The sequence below is a fragment of the Anoplopoma fimbria genome, chromosome 14 (assembly GCF_027596085.1).
Source record: "Anoplopoma fimbria isolate UVic2021 breed Golden Eagle Sablefish chromosome 14, Afim_UVic_2022, whole genome shotgun sequence".
In the NCBI taxonomy this organism is placed as follows: Eukaryota; Metazoa; Chordata; class Actinopteri; order Perciformes; family Anoplopomatidae; genus Anoplopoma; species Anoplopoma fimbria.
The window spans coordinates 4203116-4226905 of NC_072462.1; the positions used below are offsets into that span (position 1 = coordinate 4203116).

The 23790-nt window shown below is 40.2% G+C and overlaps 1 protein-coding gene across 2 annotated transcripts in view; it reads right to left on the reverse strand.

Annotated features, from left to right (window-relative positions):
• Nucleotides 1–23790, reverse strand: part of unc5da (unc-5 netrin receptor Da) — a 160377-nt gene that overhangs the window by 28243 nt on the left and 108344 nt on the right. Inside the window, exons 3-8 of one of the 2 annotated variants that reach the window (XM_054612360.1) lie at nt 18611–18754; nt 18388–18491; nt 5004–5178; nt 3934–4101; nt 1384–1548; nt 1042–1074 (exon numbers count right to left, since the gene is read on the reverse strand). In XM_054612360.1, coding sequence (XP_054468335.1) covers nt 1042–1074; nt 1384–1548; nt 3934–4101; nt 5004–5178; nt 18388–18491; nt 18611–18754 — 789 coding nt within the window. The remainder of the gene's footprint in view (nt 1–1041; nt 1075–1383; nt 1549–3933; nt 4102–5003; nt 5179–18387; nt 18492–18610; nt 18755–23790) is intronic. The other variant, XM_054612361.1, reaches the window with a different exon arrangement.

Here is a 23790-nt window from a genome sequence, read left to right on the forward strand (position 1 = left end):
TATATATAAAAAGATTATAATAAATAATAAAAAATAATAAAAAAAATAAATGAAAAAAAGGGAGGCAAAGTAGTAGGAGGGAAGAGGAACCAGACTTTTACTCTAATTGTGTGTCTCATGTACTACTGTCAGAATATCGTGACAGTTTGGGGGAAAATGACAAGAAAATATTTTCATAAAAAGCTACCAGCTGCACCTTTAACAAGCGATATGATCCAACATACAACATGTTATTGTAAATGGAGTGAGAATGGATGCCATGTGTGGAGAATAAACACTCACTAACCATCGCAGTCTTCTGCTGAACCGTTTCAATCAGATGTGTACTCTATATGACACAATAATCACAACCAGCCTGGAAATTGAATGCTTCTGACAGAAACGTATTTCCTCTCTTATCTTCTAACATATATGATGTATAGTATTTCACTTATTATTCATACATCTTGTATACTACTTGTCTGTCAGAACATCTGTATCTGAAATGACTCTCGCCTCTATTCTAAATACGGGAGGATTTCACAATGAGTCATGCGGAGGGTGTTTGTTTTCATAATCACACCCATCAGTATATTTATCCCTCTTATTCCATGGCTGCTTTCAACACATCAACACACAAGTATTGTTTCCTATTTGGTGGCAATATGCTCTGTTTGGGTAACACTACTGATAAGCTAGTCTGAAGCACCATCGGACACATTGCTCTCACTTACTGCCACAGTATTGGTGTGTGATGATCCTCAATAAAGACAGAAACATGGACTTCATGTTACTCTACGACTCCAGCTAATAGTGGACGGCGTAGCCTAGCAACAGCTGAAAGACGCGGCCCAAGTATTAAGTCATTTATGAAGATGATGATGATGTGGCTAAATAAGAGCAGTGAGGAAATATGAACGCAATGAACATCTGCCAGCCAATCAATATCAAGTATTGTCTGGTCGTTACATAAACTAAATGATTCTTCAGGGCCGTGGCTGCAGACAGTGATGTCGTTAAAACAACATAACAGTAAGTAATGGACGCTGAGGAGAAACTCACCCTGTGGCTTAGCATCATGTAGCAACTTTCGATCTGCAAAGACAGAGAAGCATCAGAGTTTGAGAGTTTCTCTTTTGCTCTTTTTTTTTGGAATGCCACAAGTCTTAGTTGATTTACTTGTGCATGCATCCATGCCTGTGCACAGTGTGTTATGTTTGTGGAGTGGATGATTATGAAGATGGATGAGGGTGCTGGTAATGAGCGTGATTATAATGACGATTATGATCGAGCCCACACTGTCAAAAAGTTATGAACAGTAAATCTATAATGACACAGTCCCTGAACACAACTTTTTCCTCATTGCTGAGCAGGGATAGGGAGATGGTTGGTGAGGTGACCCACTCTGTGTGCAGAGGCCGCCGGTGCAGTTGTCGGTAGCCAGCGCCACGCCGTCACACAGCCGTCCTCCGTGTTTGGGCTCCGGCGCGGTGCATTCTCTGCCGCGCTGCCTCTCGCAGTCCGGGCTGCACACGGACCACTCGCTCCACTCGCCCCAGCCGCCATCCACTGAGGGGATCAGACGCAAATGATTAGAGAACATGAGGATGCAAATTCAGAATATAAGGATGCACATAGAAAGATTTGAAGTGCATAAAGCAGAGTTGGAGTACACTGTCATCTCTTCAAAGTGTACCAACACACAAGCAAAGAACAAAAGAATATGAAGATACAGAGGTGAAGCACATTTTTTTAAGTGATATAACAAAGGTTGAAACACTGGGCCTCGTTCACAAACAGTGTGTTTGAACGTTTTACGCAGAAATTTGTGAATAAATGTATAAATTCTTCAGAACCATGCATACCCACAAATGATGAAGGCCCTACTGTCTTAGCAAATCTAAACACACACATTTTAACTAAATGCATGGCATATTAAAACTGCATTCATTAAATAAAGGATTTAATAGACCACAATATTTCGAACCATTGATTTACTAATGCATTGGCTAAGTGTATTGAATAAACTATCAATTTGGGAGTTTTCATCCGTGAGAACGTAGATATTGAAATGTCATAGTTTTGGCTCTCATTGTTTTTAATGTTTAATGCTGAATGGTTTTTTTTTTGTGAATCTGTGTGCATCAACAAGGTCAACATTAAGTCTAATTATGACACAGATATGTATTTTTATTCCATCCATAAAAGCAATGTTCACGGCAACATCAGGACATTGTAATATATATATATATATATATATATATATATATATATATATATATATATATATATATATATGAGAGCACAATTCAAGAAAGCTGCCATCCACGTCTGAGTTGAAAACATTAACCCCACCAGTCGTCCACCATCAGCAATAAACTTAACAAATTCTTATCAAAATGCGGGTGAGGAAAGGATCTGTAAAGGGCTCTGGGAAAGAGGTAATTTGGCATTCGGATGAGAGGGTACTTCAGTATTTCCAAGAAAAGCTCTCATGATAGTGTCTTAATGGTTTCACATGTGCCTAAAGTTGCCTATTTCTTGCCTATAATGATCAACTACTCCCAAAAATGTAGCCAATGTTCAATAGTGAAAATGATAGTTCTCCATGTTACGACTCTAGACAATCCATGTCCTTATATAGATTTAGCTTTTACAATAATTCTGATTTCATAACATATACACGGTGGTGACAACAAGATTTGGGTGCAAATTAAGAACATATTTCTATGCATAAGTTAGTGAATGAGCTCCATGAGCAGAAGTTTGATTCGCTTAATAGTTCCCTGGAACTTTATGAGAAAACACTTCCAAGGTAACAGCTGCACTTCTAACTTCACTCCAGCATTTTCCCAACTCAGGATGCCAGAAATGTTGAGCCGCCTTTGCTGAATTGGAGCACAAAGACACTCTGCTTATGCCATACTCCATCACGTCTGCTTTCCACCTCCAAACGCTCTAAAGGTTTCCTTCTTCCTGCTAATCTAAACGCAAATGCTCCCTGTTTATGTTCAAACTCAGATGCGGGAGCAGGAATCCTTCAGAAGGAGGCAGGAGATAATGTTTGGAGGAGTGCACTGGCTTCCACTGATAACTTTTTTCTTTTTTCTTAAACCTGATGAGCATTTCCCTTTATGCTGGTGCTGTGGTTGAAATCATAAATTTAGGCTTGTCTAGAAAAAAACCCAGCTGCTGCTCTGCTCTTTTTCTCACATCCCAGTGTGGGTTTGTTTCTCTCTCTCAACCTCTTTTTATGCATTTCTTTTTTTTTAACCACCAATCTTTCCATTTCCCATAAATGTTCTCTTTATTTGCTGTCTTTTAAGGTCCACTGCTTTAGATTTCAGATACAAACAACTGTCATTATCAGCAGCGTAGACGTGCAATGCATTCCTGAAAAGGAGACTTCTTCTGACGGCCCCTCAAGCTTTTAGACTGTTTTTCTACTTGTTCTCTGTTAATTACAGGTGTTAAAATCAACTTACAGAGGCTTTAAAAGCTCCTGCGTAATCAGTCACAGCAACCATTTAGTTTGTTTGGTTTTGCTTTGACATTTTGTCACATTTACTATATAATTGTTGGGTAATGCATTCATGGACAAAGTGAAGCCTTTTCACACTGACGCATTCAAGGACATTCCTAGAGGTAGCTGCCATACGGTCCATAAGAAGACTTCAACATTTTGGACTACCGTGTAGCCCCAAGCTAAGCTAAGCAGCTGCTGTCAATAGCTTCACATTTAACGGGCAGATACAAGAATGATCATTTATATATTTTTCCATATTATTCACACTACCCCTTTAATGAAATAACTAATGAATCTCACAATATATCTCATGAATGCAATGCTTTCAAGCACCTAAATCTCAGAGTGTCCTTGAATGCATCCCACACTGGCTTTGAAGCGCATGCACAAACACACTAACAGCTTTAAGACCACGTCCTTGTGCTCACCTGGACACAGTGTGTTGCAGGAGCTCTTCTGCACCGACATGCCCTCACAGAAGGCTCCCCCGTTGAGAGGAGCTGGATTTGTGCAGGTGCGAGAGCGTTTCTGCACACCACGACCACAGCGAACATTACAGGGAGACCAGTCGGTCCACGATGACCAGCCTCCATTCACTGTTTGTGCAAAAGAAAAAGGATGAAAGGAAACGGATGAGCAGATACTACCACATTCTGTGTTGTGTTTTTCTTCACCAGAGTGAATGCATCACAGGGGTTCATTCAAAATGACAATGAATGTCTCATCTGGGAAAAAAACTGAGGTGTCTTTACAAAGATGATCAATGGTGTCGTCCCTTCTGTCTACTTCTTCCTCTGATTTGTTGCCTAAACTAACGCGGGATGGCTGACTAATCAGCTCATTTGCTGTCATAGGAGGGAAAGAAAATACTAGTATTCCACCATTGTACATCTGTCAGAGGCTATTGGGAGTACAAAGCCTGTCTAGACTTCATTAGCGTTAAGGAAATGAATGATTGATGGGCCTCTACAACGGGATGTCAGAGAGAATTAGATGAATTCCTACAGCAGCTAAATGTCCTCTTTGAAAAATATAAAAATAACCGGTTGACAGGTCAGTGAATTGAGCACGGAAACACTCTGATTAACAAGGTATTCCTGTGGCGTGGAAAGAAGTGATGCTACTATGACATTATCACTTCACTTCAGCTCTGTAAAAAGAGTGGAAACAGTGTCTGAACTTCTTGTTAAACAAAATTCTTGGAAATATTGTCCGTGTGTCTTCATGTTTTTTACATCACTTGCCCATTAACTGCTCATTAGACTTGTGTGGGGAAAAAAAACAGACTGCATGCTGTGGTTGAGATGTGCTTTTTAAATAATTGACTTTGGGGAATTTAGAGATGCCGAATTCAGTGAAAATTGATATTTGGATAGAGACAAGAAAGAGGTTTGACATTGTTTTTATCACCTGTAATGCAAAACTAAAGAAAACCATCATTTTAGACACATTTTCTTTGCAAAAATAGAAAGACTTTATCTGGAAAGTCATATCTTACCATAGACTACGATGGTGGCTGTGGCGCTGCGTCTCTTGGCCACGATGTTGCTGGCGACGCAGGTGTAGTTTCCGGAATCAGAGAGTCGGGCTTCGGAGACGATGAGGTTATGGTCGCCTCTTGAATCAACGGCGCCATCAGAGTTCAGCGGTTCTTCATTTTTCAGCCATTCAACCTGCAAAACAAATTTGCATGAGTCACTAATATATGCTTTCATGTGTAGAAATAAACATATTTGAAGATGTGACGGATGGAATAATGTGATCAGTGCTAAAAAATAGACCAAAACGTTCCCGTGGTCTGATAGAAAACATTAGTGTAATAGTATAATGACCTCCTGATATATTCAGTTGTGAGTGTTTGTAGTTTTAAGCTTCTCTCTTCCCATCATCAGTACAGACATGATCTGAGGAAAGTGTATGATTTTCTTAACACTGAATATAACTTTTCAGACAGGAATCTCCCATAGTAACAGTTCATGTCTATTTGTGCGTTTGGTGAATATGTTTGATGTCTGTTTTATTTAGGAGGGGGCAATGCACATTAATTATTATTAATTAGATTAAGCCATGAAGGCTGTTTTTCATCTATAGTCCCTGACAGATTGATGGCATTAAAACAAACAACATACAGGAGCACATAAGCACAGACAAAAGGATTTAGAGTGCTGCAGGAATGAACCCTAAAACCTGGACATGAGTTAGCACTTTTGCATTTCCGGTTCCCTGGTCTCTAATTTTTTAAAACTGTATATCTATTACTAAACTGTTTATTCTTATTCATTTATTTTAGCTAACTATATAATAACAGCTCATCCTACAATTTTAGCATTAAGCTATTCAGCCATTTACTCATAACTTAGTCTCGCACGGCCCTATCTCCACAGCGCTTTGTCAGCGTTACAGAAAGGTCTGGCTCCAAACAAAAAAAATAACCCTCTGGCTTGTTTGTATTTCTTTAAACCAACCACAATTGTCTCGTGAGGCTCTAAGCACAGGATGCCGCAACTTTAGCCTTGCAAAATAGTTGGAATAGTGGAAGGGGAGGAGAATGCCACATGTCGCAGGCTTAAATCCACGGTCTACATCCGATGAGTCAGACTGTTCTCAATAACGATTGGCCCTGGAAGAGGGATCCCTTTTCTCCCCTGTTAAATGTTTTTGGGGAGAGTTTTTTCTTTTCCAATGCGAGCATCCAAGAACGGAGAATGTCGTTTGCTGCGCAGATTGTTTAGCCCACTGAAACATATGTTATGTGTATGTGTGATTTTGAGCTCTCCAAATATATTGAACTGAAACTGAAATGATTTGATTTCAAATACGTATCCATTACTTAAAACTACGTGTACTGTTTAATCATAACAACGGCAAAACTGTAAATCATTACTTTTAACTATAATGTGTTCAAACTGTGACACCACCATAACTGTTTCAACCATTTATCGATGACTTTTAGCTCTTTACGGAGGATGGGAGGGATCTATACAGCAGCATGCATTCAATTAAATACATGATTTTAGGAAAGCGAGTGAATAGATATTCCTTAACACTAAATACACTACTTTCTAGGAATTTTCCCCCAAAAAATGATTCTGATTGCAAGGTTAGGGGTTTGTGGTAAAGGTATAACATGAATGACATCCACTCGGACGTGATGCGGTAGGTAGGTTACTTTTCCTCCCATTCATTGTCCATGTAGTGAGTGAAAGTAATAAGGAATTACAAAATAAAAGGCTGCTGTGTTGATACTACTCTGCTCGCGTGACTGGTCCTGTAAATTGCTATTAATGTGCCACCGGCTTGAGCTTTTCATTGAGGGAGACGAGCTGGTGCACGAGGGAGGGGGGTTTGATTTATGGAGGTGTATTTGAGGATTAAAAACTCCGCCGCACTGGGAGCTCCGTGTGTTTGTGCATGGGGTCACACTCCGGTGTGTGTGTGTGTGTGTGTGTGTGTGTGTGTGTGTGTGTGTGTGTGTGTGTGTGTGTGTGTGTGTGTGTGTGTGTGTGTGTGTGTTGTGGAGAGTGTGTATTTGCAGAGGGAATATAACAACAGCCAACAAACTCAGAGATTGCTTTGCTCTTTCGTACCACCCTGGATGAAAAAAAAATTTGAGCTGGGAAATCAATAAATCAGGAGTCATGCTGTCACGAACAGGGTTTTTTTCTCCTTTTGATGGCCCCAAGAAGTCTTTCATCATGTGCCTTTAATTTAACTCTTTTCATCATTTGGCTCCACAGCCTTCAAGACAAACAAAGCGGCCACACTGGTGGGCTGCATCGGTCATTCTATCCGTCGTGGCCTTTATGTTGCCTTTCACTATTTCACACCTTAAATGTCTAATCAACCCCTGTGTGCTGTATTTATTTCTGCACAGCTGCTGCCATTAATCTACTCAGCAGTCTGTTTCAACCTTCAAAATGATAAATTTATATTTCAATCTTAAAATAAATCTTGCTTTCATGCATTTTAAAGGATTTTTTATGCAATCACATTCTAAAGTTGTATTTTGCTTCAAGCTCAGACACACTCTTATACATCTGTCTATCTATCTATCTATCTATCTATCTATCTATCTATCTATCTATCTATCTATCTATCTATCTATCTATCTATCTATCTATCTATCTATCTGTCTGTCTGTCTGTCTGTCTGTCTGTCTATCTATCTATCATCCATCCATCATTCTATGCACCCATCTATCCATCCATCCTTCTATGCATCCATCCATCCATCCATCTATCCATCCATCCATCCTTCTATGCATCATCCTTCTATGCATCCATCCATCCATCCATCCATCCATCTATCTATCCATCCATCCATCTATCTATCTATCTATCTATCTATCTATCTATCTATCTATCTATCTATCTATCTATCTATCTATCTATCTATCTATCTATCTATCTATCTATCTATCTATCTATCTAGAGGTCTTGTAGTCTTACAAATATAGAGTAAATCTCGCTACACTGGTGTTCTTCCTGCCGTCTGTATTTCACTGCGGTCCTGTCTAGTATCTGGGAAGTAGGGAATTAACCTTGACAAGTGGGAGGTTTGTGCTTTATCACCTTCTCTGCAAATACTGCAGCCTCTTTCATGAAAGGATGACAGAGGTGAGCTCTGTTATTTTTTTGCACCAGGGTCACATTATACACCGTCTGTGTATTGTCTGCAGTATTCCAAAAAACTCTCCCTAAAAGGCTCTTTAAAAACAGGTTTGACCCTAAAAGCAGGACTCAGCAGCTCCAGTCTTATATTACTTTTATATCTCCTCTCTAAATAAAATGCAAACTATTTCCAATTACAGCATGTGTGAGAAAAAGGTCACATTAGTTAAACGGGAATGAAGTTATTGGCCACCAACCGCTAGATAAGAGGACCTTAAATCATTTTACAAGTTTAGTGTTGGAAGGTCAGTTGTGCCAATACAAGCATCAGGCACAAACTGCTGTCTGTACTTAGCACATTATGTTCAAATTACTTGAAAATACACTTTCACTCATTTCAGGACAAAAAACACGATTAAAACTAGAAAACTACTTTCCTCCAGGCGGCTTTTAACAACTATGTTTGAGAAAATACGCTGAGAATTCACTAAATTGAAAATTAACCCCCAGCCCTTTGTTCTCTCCCAACACGTATACAGGTGGGATGCATATTTATAGAGCAGTGCCAAAATTGTTCGTGACAGGTACCAAGATTTAACCATTAGGTTGTGTAAATTAAATATATTTCAACACTTAGTAGATAATATGTCACCTCAGGAAACACTGAGTAAAACTAAATGCGTTGCCTACAGCGAGAAATATCCAGAGAAGTGCAACACTGTATTACATTATCAACATTTCTCTCAATGACAAATCTCATTTCTATCACAATGTAGCAAGTAAAAGTACTAAAGTTTGATAACTGTCCACCTACGGTCTATTTTGCATCATTAATCAGGTATTAAAGCAATGCAGAGAAGTGTCTTTTTATATCGTAATTTACAATGAACCACAAAGGCGATGTCATCTGTGTGCATACATGACATCGCCTTTGTGGTTCATATAAAAAGACACTTCCCTGCATTGCTTTAATACCTGATTAATAATGCAAAATAGACCGTAGGTGGACAGTTATCAAGCTTTAGTATCTTACAACAAAAACTCAACATTATACATTTCACTATGGTAGTTTTATTGCAGAGGAGCTGGATTGTATTATATGATATTGTAGTTGTAGGGTTGTTGGCCCCTTGAAGGTAATGCTACATACATGATAAACTACAGTAAAAGAACACTTTATCAAAGCTGCATTCTCCAGATACTGTTTAAGCAATATATATGTTTATATAATTGTGCAGGTAGATGGTTTGTCTGCTAGTAGTTCCTCTAGAAGCGGCCTCTGTGACAAGCCTGTTCCTCTGTTGTGGTTTTGTTTCTCATTGAAAACCTTTGGCTCAAGCCCTGATACTATATTGACAATCTCTGTCGGCCCCATCTGATGCAGCATATGCCAAAATGACACTAGGCCACGAGCTCACTGCGAACAATTACAACTTTTATGAATGGATTTAAGAATGAACTGATAGTGGAAAAACTATATCATAAAGAAAATGAAAATAAATCTTGGTGCCCAATCTGCTTTATAGGGTCAGGATCACCAATCAAATAGAAAGTTAACTATTAACATTACATCACCATTTGCCAAAAGGGTTTGTGCCACTTGACTACCATTATCGCAACTAGGGCTGGGCAATATGGAGAAAATCCAAAAAAACAGATCATTTTGACCAAATACCTTGATATCTTTATTGCAACAGTGTTGTTGGGTTAATATTGGTGCTTCACAAAGTATTTGACACAATGCGATTTCGAATAAACAATCATCAATAATGTGGATATAATGATAAAGTGAAGAAAGGCAAATAATAGATAATCTAGAACAGTCTGGTAAACTCATTAGTTTACTGTAATGTGGCGTTTAAAACCAGGAAAAGACAATACTTATGCCATATTAGGATATACAAAATTGTATTCTAGATTCATAACAGTATTGATAATGAATATATGGCCCAGCCCTAATTGCTACAACTCTAAATTGTAAAAGAGTAGTTAGGATCCAAGTGCAGCAAGAGACAGGAGACCGGTATTTTCTGGGGAAAAAACAACAACAAAACAGGCGACTATCACTTGCGACAGTCAAATTACGGTGCTGAAAAACAACAGCAAAGAAGCAGGTGAAGGAAGTGATTAAACCAGGATGATATTGGCTGCAAGTTCCCGCTGGCAGAAAGCCCTTCCCACTGCTGTGAGTAGCGCTCTAGCTGCTACCAGGAGCCGGATCAGCACCTTGGAGAGCGCCGCGGCACGCAGACCTGACAGCTAAGTGGCTGGAACACGTCGAGGAGCCCTCTGACATGACTGACTCTGCCACTCTATTTGCAGAGGAAGAATCAAGGATGCATGGGGACAGGCTCATGCCTTCCTGCATGAGAGTGTTTCCATCAGTGGTGGAATATAACTAAGAACATTTACTCAGGTGCTGTTTTTAAGTACTGATATGGAACATTTGTGCTACTTTCAGTGTATGCATGCTACTACATATACTTGCATATTCAGATTAATTAATACAAAATATAATCTAGTCAAAAATGACAATGTATTAACAGGGATTAAGCTACCCAGCAGCATATTAAAGGCTTTCTATAAAACATTCAGTTCTCCCAATGTGTGTTGTAATCTGAGTTTATCTGTGCTTTGTTTACAGGTGAACACTGTTAGCTCTGTCAGCACTGTTGGCTAGGTAAGCACTGCTAGATGTTGAGAGCCATGTGGAGGCAATCCCATAATCCTAGATTTGCTTTGAATTCCATATAGAGCTCCTTTAAGTGATTGAAAGTAGCCCTGGACCATTATGTATAATGACTACTTCAACTTTTGTATATTAAGTACATTTTTAATGTTAACACTGTACTTTTACATAAGTGCAAAAATGGAATGTCCAACTATTACACTTAAAAGAGTATTTCTACACTGTGCTATTGCTACTTACTGCATAAGAATAACATGTCAATACCTCTTTCACCACTGGTTTTTATGCCGTCAAGACCTCTCATTTTAAGTTCATAGATTGACAATAGTAGCTGCAAAAATATATATATTAGTATTATGTGTCTTGATCCTTTAAAGGCAGGATACTGTACAGTAATGTCTACAAATTTATACAAAACTAGACTGACAGAGGACAGCAGTGATGTTGGACTTCTGGGACTCAGATTCTGTTCAGTTGCACAAACATACACAGTTTAAGTCCTAAGTCTGCCAGAACCTTGCAACCACACTCAGAAAGACAACAACTCTCTACTCGATCCTCTTTTAAGTTGGTATCGATAACAAGTGAGCTGTGTTTGTGTGTTGAAGCATCGATTACTGCCGTATCGACCTGCCCTTCACTAAGGATCACTCACTCGCCCTCTCTGCAATACTGTTGAAGTGTATAAGATGCTACGTGGTTGTGACGCTCTCAAGTCCCTGTTCCCAATATTGGCTGTGTTTTATGCATTTATAGAAGGATGAAGGGCTTTGGCTTTTTTTGACAGGCTTATACTACATCTCAGACTTTCGAGTTTATGTAAAAATACTATTTTCCAATTAGAATGAATGAGTGGGAAAATAGTGCAAACACTGTCATTGTGCAAGAAGTACTCTTTTACGTAACAAAAATATGGAAGAGATATCAATTAAAAGTCTAGCATTCTAAATACTTACTTAAGTAAACGCATAATCATCAATATATCTTCATTGTCGTATCTTTAGTGCAACTAATGACACAAACTGTACCGAAGAACATCCTATATAATGTCTATACATGGTTTTTGATGTGTCTGTTTCTTGATACTATATACTTTTCTTGATCCTTGAAAATATATCTCGACGCCACATGAAGACGATAAAGATACCAGCACAGTTTCAGCAGTATGTTTGAATTTTGCGTGTTCTCACCCTAGGTAGTCTCGGTATTACATGTCACACCTTTAATAATCCGAATCTGCAAAGTAACAGGTATCTAAAGCTGTCAAATAAATGTAGAGGCATAAAAAGCCCTCTGAGATATAGTGGAGTGGAAGTAGCATAAAGGGAATCACACTAGTATAGTACAAGTACCTCAAAATTGTTCTAAAGTATGGTAATTCAGTTAATGTATGTACATTCCACGACTGATCCTGGAACTCTAAAGACATTTGTAAAAGTGATGTCAAAGAGGAAGTAGACATGTGGAACAGCCTCGGTTTCTGTCGTCTTCAGCGTAACTGACCACATTATTGTCCCTTTAGTCTCTCTGTGATCGTAGGATCTGAATATACGGGAAGTCTTTTGGTGGTGAGTGTTCATTTTTTCCGGGGGTCTTATCTCACAGAAGTTCTTACGCTGAAGTAAATTAAAATAATCGTCTTGGATTTTCTGTCCCATGTTTTTGCTTTGATTTATCTATCTCTCTCTCTGCCGGGGTTTTCTCTGTAGGAAGTGTATATAAACCCAGAGTGAGATTTGCATTCTGCGTCGGTCCCGGAGTCTCCCCCCTCGGGGTAAAGCGATAGAGAGATGCACATGCTGATGAGAAGGCAGGGACAGGGCGGACTCAAATGAGCCTGATAAGCCACTGCCTGGGGAGGACAGGGAACAGATTTGCTTAATTGGCACATTTGCTCCACTTAGATAGCAGCAACCAGTGCTGAACTGCACCACACCTACACCCAGCCGACCAGGCCTTGCGGCGTTCTGCTGGTGGCGGAGTAACGCGGTGTCAAGGTCGCCCATGTTGACCGTTAAAACAGCAGCTAATTCAAACGGAAGCTAATGAAAACTGATCCGCACTCTGTCCCTCTGAAAGTTTTCACTCCAACTTTTGTCTAGTTTAGCAACGGATCATTACCAGCCAGCGGAGAGAGAGAGAGAGAGAGAGAGAGAGAGAGAGAGCGCAAAATGAAATAAATTCAAGATGCATCAAATGGTCAGCAGGGGGGTTCGTTTTTTCCTGATAGCTTCGAGCTATTTGAAGAGTTTGAGATGAGACGGTCAACAAGGCCTGGAGCAATCTGTGTTTTAAATGCAGGTAGGTTTCATCTTAAACTTAAAAAAAACGTATGTCCAGTTTAAGTTCTTCCCTGCATCGGGCCTCCACACTCAATTATTGTGAAAGCAAATGCAATGCCCAACATTTACAATCATTTAAATGGGAAGTGAAAGCGACACGCAGACGATTACAAAGCATTGCAGTGGGTTTTGTTCCATCTGATTCAATTAGGGTTGAGTTTCATTAACCAGCGCCCTCCTCCTCCTCTCACTCTCCCCCTCTCCACCTTCCCTCAGTCATGTGTGGCCTTTTTCCTCAATGCAACAGTGACTTTCATGAAATCACATTAAACAAATGAGCCTTCCGAAATGTGACAGCAGCATATTCCACGAAGCGGGGGTGGCTAAACCCTTGTTGTGTCCTTGGTTTATCTCCACACTGTCTCTGGAAATGTTATGTTCATCACTGAATAATTACATTTTAAGTACTTCAAATGACTTTGGATGAGAGGCTTGATGATTAATTACACTTGGTATAGAATACTTGGGCGGTTAATGTGGGGCTAATGATTGTAAAACTGTTTTTTTCTAAAGTTATTGGAGATCTGTTTTTTTTTTTTTTAAATCTCCACCACTAAACTTTTACACTTACAAAGGCAGCCACAATTTTCCTTTTACTCATTTAGAGCAAGACTAAACATCTATTTATTTAGATGTTATCTTTAGTACCCTGTATAATATATGTTTGAAAGTTTTAAATAAAAGAATCACCTTACTGGTTGTGCTAAATACCCCCTCAATCAATTACCAAATACATTTAAGGACTGAAATAAGCCATGTCGTTCCAGAGTCACGACTCAGTTTATATTTAAAACACCTACATGTAATTTGAGTGTGTTTTAATGAGGTTTGGACGTTTCAAACTGCCCCATACTGATTGGTCGGGCTTCCAGCTACTGCACTTAATTAGTCATTAGTCATTTAAAAAAAAAAAATGTTCCATAGTCATAACTGAGCTTGAGATGTGTAGTGTTGCCTTGTGAGGCTATAAAATCCTGAGTAATAAATAAAAAAAGATGTAATTTTCTGTGACAGTTATGTTCCCTGATGGTGGCCCTAATTGTTTTCTTAGAGCTACATTAATTATGCAGTCATTATTATGGCCATGATATTCATCCTCCAGGGATTTGGATTTCAGCACAGACTTTTTATTGTTTTCAATTCCAACTGAACTTAGAAAGTTTTGTATAAGACATATAAACTATACAGGACAGTATTGCAGTATGGCTATTATGCAAATTTTACAACAGAAAATATGACAGTTTTTTTGACATATTTGTGGAAACTGTGTTCAGGCCTGTGGGTGGGTGTTTAGATTATTTGCTAGGAGACATTCTGGCATCTTCTGTGATGACTGTGGAGGACGTCATCATCATATTTATCCTGCTCAAGTTGAAACCAGATGTTTTATTATCAATGTTTTCAGTGTGAGCTCCCGGTTTGTGATTTGACATCTGTCCCTCTACACCATTAAACATTTGGATGCCCCCAACGTTTTAAGTTTGTATTTCTGGAGGCCAGCAAGCTAGGCTAACTTGTTTCCAATGACATTTTAATGTTTTGTTCTACAAAATTAAATACGTTTCTAAATACCCTTCTCTTGAAGTTTTTTTTACCGTGTCTGAAAAATGCAATTGTTAACAAGTGGCCGATTGAAACTACAAAACGTCACTGAACTTCACACTAGTCGGCCTTTAGCGTAGTGGTGCTAACCGTGCTGTGGTTTGTTTAAAGCCTAACTATAGCTTTTTACTCTGTTTCGATTGTATATACGCTTTGAAAGTCATAAAAGTGGGGTTCATTTCTGAAGCTTATCTTGCTGAACAAAAGAGGGAATCAGTGCGATGCACCGTTCTATAGGTGTTATCTTTTGTCTGATATTATTAATATGTCAAAACTTACTGCAACTGTGACCTCATGGCTCCCTCTATTGTGTTGGTAATTACATTTATACCAAATAAGTACACAAGTGAAAACAAGCCCTGAGCTTTTTCTGTATTTATCACGACTCCTTCATCTTAGCAAAAGAGAATTTTTAATTTCAGTTTTAACTTTGAGAGAAATGATTATGAGATTATCATGCCCTAAACAGAGCCAATAATGTAATAACCTCAGCATCACAGTGCATATAATCTGTCTTCTAAACTGCTCCCTGTCTATAAAAAGAAAGTGGAGCCGAGTGAAAAGAACGGCAGCGGACTTAAGCTGTTTGACTATGATACATTCTCTGTGGTCTGACCAACAGCGTGCACAGATTATTGCCTCTATCACTGCTGGGACAGATAATATGGCATTCTCTGATTTTCATTAACATCCTACACAGCGGCCCGGAAAACTCCCGCGTGGCTTAGTTACAGCGAGATGCGGATAAAGTTCTCTCCCCCCCCCCCCACACTGTTAGTGTTGCCTTTGAGAACATGGAGACATAAGGGGATTTCGAGCTGCAAAGTGGGCTGAACAGCGTTTATGTCGTTTCATCTGCATCAGGTCAACTCAGCAATTATTGCAACTGCTAAAGAATTAATCTCCATCAGAGTCCGTTGCAGATTGGAAGGCATATGAAACAGTCAAATAAATGTCAAGACCAAAATAAACATGGCTCAGAATACACATGGCGCTCGACGGATCACACTGCACCATGACCTCAATTCCTTAAACTAAAAAAACCGTGGCTGAGCTACAGCTTCTCTCTCTGAGCCAAATTTCACAGCGCTGGTTACAAGAAAGGCTTTAACCTCTCAGCAGGGCCTAAAGTCACGAGAAAAATAAAAAAAAAGAAGAAGAAGAGAACAGCTACATGCCTGACTTTTGATGTGAGTGGTGCAAGTCATCCTAGAGGGAACTGGATTTTGTCCCTGCATTATTTACTATTACCATTCTCTTCGTTAGCCGCTCGCATTAATGAATGCATGAGGAGTTGCCTATTTGATGACCACAATGCATGGGGGAGACTGGTGGTACATCGATGCTCCATTTGTGAGAGCTGAATCATTCATCGCACACCACTCACACACACAGACACACACACACACACATTCACACACACAGTTGTATGTGCATTTTTGTGCTTTGGAGAGAGTCCATGGTCATCTTTGAGGAGTCTTAAAGCCCCAATCTACTTTTGTTTGTGATGATGATGGTGTTTTATTAATATGAAAATGCAGAGCAGCAACACAGTGCAGCCATGTGGGGAGAAATGTGTGGGCTGTATACATTTCAGGTAAATGTTCACACACTAGTGCTGAATTTCATCTTGAATTTAAGATGAGCAGTTTGTTTTTTAGCTCACAAAAGATGGCTGCCCCTAAAAGAGACTTGAGACTTCAAAGCTGTAGCCCACAAATCACTGTCTTCACGTTGACTTAAGTCCACTTTTTATACACAGTCTATGGTTCATACATTGGTCTAATATGACACTGTGATTTGTTAGTTTTTCCAGTGTATTTGCTTAAACAAAAACAACAATACAACCAGTGAAAAATATGGTTGTCAGTCAAAGTATATTTTCTCCTTAGCCTAGATGTTTAGTTGCCATGTAACCTTGTGACGTCACATCAAATTTTTTCTCGCTATGGATTCTGCAGCATTAAACTCTTTCAAACATGGTAAGAAACCATCTTTCGTTTTGTATGTCAAAGGGTGTGAATAAAGCATTAGAAACATCTGTTTTATTGGTAATAATCTTAAATCTATCCTTCTATCGATTAAGGAAATATGTTCAGTAATGTTGCCCTGTCGCAATGTCCTAAAAATGCGAAAACCCAAATAAAAAGGGCTATGAGTCGTACATCGATCTCCAAAGTGCAAGAATTATAAATGCTGAATGTGATTCTGTTTGTCTTGTAAAACTATTTAACAATCTATTTCTTTCAAGATCATAATTAAAGATATTAAACACAAGTCGCTTTTTAAAACTCCTTTTCTCCGAATCAGTTGAAACGGACATTTAACAGTCTTTACCCTGCCAGCTCAATTGCAAAATGTCCGTAAAATGTTCGATTGAGCCCGTGTGTGAACAGAGAACTTCATTGTCCGAGAATGAATGGTGAGCAAGAGGGCGTGTTGATAAGGTTTGCATCGCCGCTGCGGCAATACCAGCAGACATCTGAGGGTAGAGAAGAAGGGACCGGCAAGAGACTTGATTCTTTATGACAAAATTACGAATTTTCCACATGGACACGCTGTAATCGGCATCATTTCCTGCCTCCTGCACTCTCTACCTAGTAAACAGGCCTTAACTACCAGAGTAGTTCCACTAGGTGAGAACACGTATGACACAGACAATCTCCTGATGTGTGCCATATGTGTTAAAGGGCGACTCCTGACAATGTCCGCACCTGACTCTCCTTTTTACCGATATTACTGCTGTAAACAAACATCACCGATGTGAACAAAGATTTAACTACAAGCATCATAAATTATAAGTAACTTTGTTTCTTTGTCAGGGTATGTAAAGACCTGTCAATCATTTGGGGAGTAACAGCAGGGTTTCCAGTGGCTGCGCTTTGAAACGTGCTGGTCGGGCTGCCACTTTGTTTGCGAACGGATCACGGACTGTGCCTTTAAGTAAATGCAAAGCCTCAGATGCTTGGGCACACAGGCTTTGATATTGACATATCTGCCCGCTGAGCCTTCACATGAAGGCGCACAACATCAGAGCTCGGCACAACACACAACCACTCAACAGGACCGTCCGCAAGAGCCTCATTATATATTCATAGTAAAAATTAAAATGGCAGTTACAGGCTCTCTCTTTCACACACACACACACACACACACACACACACACACACACACACACACACACACACACACACACACACACACACACACACACACACACACACACACACACACACACACACACGAGGAGGGAGAGCGGAGGAATGATAGTGAGAGTGAAATGAATACATGACATCTAAATAAGTCATAGCGGTGCAGCCTTTTTACCAGAGAACATAGCAAACAGAGAACACAGCGATGCACATGGATGGGTAGATATTACTCCCAGTATATGAATAATCGCTCCTCTTGAACAGAGTGAGTCTGAGTGAAATAAACAAATGGCATCTCCAGCTCATCAACCGCAGCTCTGGCTTTTATACTGAACTGAAAGAGATGTGCAGATGCTGGGAGAGAAACACAACATTGTACCATGAATACAGAGTTACTTCTGCAAGGAAAACACCAGACGGATGACTGCTCCTCTCCAGGCAACACAGGAGAAAATGTTACTTGTTTGAAGTGCAAGAAGGCCCTCACCTCAGCCACAGGCACTCCCTCTGGGGGCCGGCAGTGCAACACTATCATCCCATTCAGAGGCACCTCGGTGCCTTGGGGGTCCTGCTCAAAGTTCTTCCTCAGGTCTGCGGGAAGAGAATAAACAAGTTTTAAAGAGCAACAGAATGAAGGAAATGTGTTTCATGTGTGACCTTTTTCCAGGTACAATGAGGTCAGTCTGGTATCAAAGTGACATGCAGCTTACATGCGATGCGGACGGATGCCTTGCGGCTCTTGGAGGTTCCCAGGTGGCTCCAGGCGACGCACAGGCACCAGTAGTCCTCGGGGCCGTGGAAGTCCTCCACCTGCTGACGCGACACGTTGATCATCACCTCGCGGATCTTCAGGCCTGCAGACAAGACGGTTGATTTGCCCGGATTAGCATCATATCACGAGGATGATCGATGATAAGAGATGGAGATTTGAGGGGATGGGGCGATGAGCGAGATGTGAATGTGATTAGATTATCAGCAGGAAACAGATCTGCCATTTGCCAGGAGGAGAGAATGCTACTAGGAGTTTACCTAGACAACAATTCAAACTGTACTGTTTACTTATATCTGGTTTTTATTCACAGCGCTCACCGCTTAGTTGAGATTTTCGACATCTACGTCATTAGTGGTCTTTCGATAAACCCTTGTTAAAACAGATGGCCAGCGATGCAAAACGCTGGTTGGAGTAGAAATGTGTTAGTGGGCCCTAATATCCTCTTTCAGTCCCTGTGAAACATAATCCATCCACACACAAGTGATGCTAAATGCCACCCAGTGGAGGCATTAAGTGAGAGGAGGAACACATCAGCCTGTTATTGTTTTAAAGGAGAGCGTGAGCATTCAAAGAGCTCTATAATAAAGGGGCAGAAAAGAAAAAAGAAAAACAGTTCAATTAAATACTTTATCCGAGCAACGATACTTTCTATGACGATGGAATCATCTATTTTTCTGCAGCAGAGCGGTGACTTAATGTCACGCAGGCCCGTGGTTATTATCGCTGTATTGTCTGGGATGCAGCTCATAATGAGCTAGGCGTGAGACGAGCGTTTCTCTCAGACAGCTGATGGGAATTTAAAAGCCCGGTATTTCAATTATGCCATACAGTGAACAAAAAGATGACAGGCCCGGACCATTAATGCATTACAGGGTGGCTCTATTGGGTTTCTAGGTAATTGCAGCTTTCAACTAACGTATGACGTCTCGAAACCTCAAGTCAGCCAGCTTGAATTGATTTGCCGTTATATGCATAAATGAATATATATATTATGAAATTAATGCAGAGTTATGAACAGCTAGTCTCTTAAGGATGCACAGAGTGGGAATGGCAAGTCACAATAACAAACACCCAACCTCTCAAAGAAATATTAGTAATATTTGCATTCTGTGTTTAAGTATCCATGACAAACTGTTTGAAAAAATAAATACATTGAAGAGCAAATTAAAAAACTAAAAAACCTTGTTGTGTAAAGGCCCTAAAACTCATAAATTTGTCTTCATTACTTGTGAACTAAATTGTTTGTAGAAATGCCCGGCTCTTACTGTGTAAAATGTATATTAAATATGGATCAAAGAAAAAGAAAAGTATTATATTTCATGCTAAAATACCTAAAGATAGTTATTATTAATATGAACAACAGAGGAGAAAGTGTGTTAACTGTTTACAGTGCAGCCAAACAAACTCACTGTCTTGTTTTGTTGGTGCGTCTTTGATGAACCGTCGCAGTCAGCACCAACCTCAGCGACAAACACTTTACAACCTTTTGTTTTTTAGCCAGTTGACTACTTTTAATGTGCTAGCAGAAGAAGATGTTTGTTTGTATTAGAAGTATCTCAAATCTCTGTTACTGCTGTTGGAAAGTAGACATCATGGTGACGTTTATGGGATTAAATCCCGCTTCATTTCCTGTGAATCCATCATGTGTTTACAGATATGTAAATGCATGAATGGCTATTGACAACCATAAAAAGCATCAAAAGTATTATAATTTTAAATAATAAGAATTTTGATAACGTTCCTTGTTATTAATCAATTTAAATCTTCTACTTTTAGAACCGTATTTCCTAAAGGCAGTAAATCAATAAAGGTTGTGCCTTACACTGATTTCTAACACAGCTAACAAGTCATGCCTGACACCACATCTCACAGCAGTTGTTAAAAAAAAAAAAAAAAAAAAAAAAAAAAAAAAAAAAAAAAAAAAAGAAAAGATCTCTGTAAAGCTCAGCCTCTTGTGGCTTATTGCTTAATTACGCGGCCCTACACTTAGAGGAGTTGTCTCTCGGCAGGCTTTTCGCCGTCATGCCGAACATCGCAAACAGCTCAGACAGTGGCTGGGATTAAATGGAAACTAATAATACAAAATGAAAGGTTATCAAAGGGAGCCCTAATGAAGTAATGTAAAACAGAAATGTTCTCAGAAGACACTGTAATCCTCTGCAGCGACTGACTGATATTACGTTCAATTCACACACACACACACACACACACACACACACACACACACACACACACACACACACACACACACACACACACACACACACACACACACACACACACACACACTAACGCACTCCATCTACTCCTCATTTCCACCGCTACAAATTAGAGACCTAATCAACATGCCTGATTAAGTGAGAGTGAGGCAGATTTAACTACAGGAAAATAAAAACACAAGATTTCTCTCTAGAGGGGGTTTAATTTGGGTGGTTGTTGTTGAATAGGAACGGCTTCGGCGGTTGTGAAAAAGCATTATGCAGATTTTTTCAGAAATATAAACAAAAAGGTCAAGTGCTAAAAACTTAAGAAATGACTCAGACAATAAGCGAGATTCATGCACAACGGCGCGTCCTCAGTTTTAACCACATTAGTTGTACGGTGCACGATGAGGCTTGACAGATGTTCCACAGGTGTTTGTTTAAATTCATGATCATCTATTGAAGGCTGGCACTGTGTGCAACTTAAAGCCAAAGCACTGTTTCAAAAGTGCAGATTTTAGGAGCTTTTTGAAAAGCTTATCATAGACACTCCTTCTGTTATCATATAAACAAAGAAAGACCAATAAATCATGAAATATGACAATGCGATTAAAACTTGCACGGCTAGCTCCGATTACATTTCAGCTAACATTTCCATCCGCACCCTTTCTCTGACTTGTATTTGAGAGTAGTGTTCAAATACCAATAATGTTTTATTGTTAAATTACTTTTGATATATTTGCTTATCCCCTGTTCATATACCTATGAAGAGTATAAATAGAAAAGGATTTAATACAGAAAACGAAGCAATCAAGACGATTTCTTATACCCACGCAGACAGATATTTTTGTGACCAAAAACCGACAGTAGCTTGGCATTACACCTCTATTGTGCAGTGTTTCTGGTGCTTCACTGATGGTTTCATTTCCTCTTCTGCAGCTCAATGACAGCGTTTTAGCTGACTTATTGTTGAGATTGACTTCAGAAAGAATCATTAGCTTAATTAAAAGTGACAGAACATGCATTTTGTCTCAGATCAGTGGATAAATAAATCGAAAACTGCTCTGGTCTGTATAGAGTCTGTGTTTAGAGTCTTAAAGATGTAAATTCTGAATTGAAAATTCTTTAGAAATAACTAACCTCACATCCAAACTTGTGAAAGTGCTTTTTGACAAGCAATTTCACTGCTGGGTCGTGACAATGAGGAGACTAGGGCATGGGTTTGAGGCATGTGGTCTCTTAATTCTCACAATCAGAACTCCTCATCTTTATTAATGATGAAGAAAACAGAAGAAACTAATGCATAAACAACAGTCTGCTGCTCCTGATGCAGCGTTTTGTGCTGGGAGCAAAACAAACTGACTCATAGAGGCTGGAGTGAGACACAGCTCTGCAGACTCACTCCAAAAAGCTCTTTTAGTCCGGCTCAGAGAGGACACTTCTGATCACTGAAGAGAAATAAAATAAGCAAACAAAACACAACTTCAGTATGATATTACAATGAAACATTGATAGAAAATATTATTAAAAAGAAACAAAAACTAACAAAAACTCAGTTTGCTTAAAATGGAACCACACATTCAAACACAAATGCATGGATTACTAGCAATACATATAAACCCTCACTGACGGGTGGGTGTTCTTGGTGTGAGTGAGGGCCATGGTGTTTCTGCTGAAGGCGAGATAAACAAAGAGAGAAATCAGAAAGACACTCGGACTCCCCGGTCCCCTCACATTAGGCAGAGATCAAAGAGCTCAGTGGCTTTCCCCTCGTAGCCCGGAATGACACTGCGTTTGAGATATTATCCAATAACGGTTCGGTCATGTCGATGACATGCGGCCACTTCTCTCCGTTTCAGGAACACAAACAACCATTCAGCTTCCCTCCATGAGCCGGTCCCCAGCCACCCGTTTTCTTTGTTGCCTCTCTTTGCTTCAGGCTCTTGCCAGTGGCTCCTGACGGAGCACCACAACGGCCCTCAAGGTGGAGCAGCTTCCACATGCCCCTTTAATCAGGCCTTTTAATATGTCTCTAACGCAGCCTCCATAAAAGAAGAGATATACCAATGTTGACGCTCACTTATCCCTCTCTTTTTTTTTTTGTCTTTCTCTGCCTGTCTTTTGGTCCGTCTGGCACGGGGCCTGTGGTGTGATTTCTTCCGGCTTTGGCCCATTGTTCCGCCTTGGCTGAGTCTATGAAATGGGGCCCTCGGGGAGCCAGGCGGTGCCAGCTACAAGTGGCTCCGGATCCAAGCAGCTCGGGAGAACCCCGATTGGTCACGGCTCAGCTAAACCAGGTGCAGGATGTCTCCATCGTGCTACGTCAGGTGGGTGGATTTACAGAACCCTGTTTGTTGGTTCTTAGGGGATCCTCGTGAGGCTGATGTGTACATGGCGGGTGACACGGCGTGGGCTGTGGGTGGAGGCGGATGGGTGCAGCTCTCGGGAGCGCTGTCCGTCTGACGCGAACGCAGCTTCAGGGAAATGTTTGTGTGATGTGACATGGCGGCGTGTGGTGGGGGGGGCTGAGAAGGCTGGCTGAGGGCCAGGCACAGACGAACCCTGCTAGACAAGCGGAACACGCTCCCAGCAACATTTTCCGTCTGGTCCCAGCTGTGTGTGTGTGTGTGTGTGTGTGTGTGTCATACTTAATCCCGGAAACCGAAAGGGACGCATTACTCCGTGCATGAAAAAATCATGATAATTCAGCCATTAAAATGCTGCGAGTCCTTATTTGTGTCATTCCCCGAGTTGCCTTGTTTATGTTTATCCCCCTCTGCTTATTAGGAGCCAGTTTTGCATACACAAGTAGTTTTCACTCTGTGGGCCACTTCATTTGTTCCACTTCCATTTCCTTAACTAATACTCTGTGACACTGAGAGACTCCGAGGCATCTCACTTTCCCTTAACCGGTGCC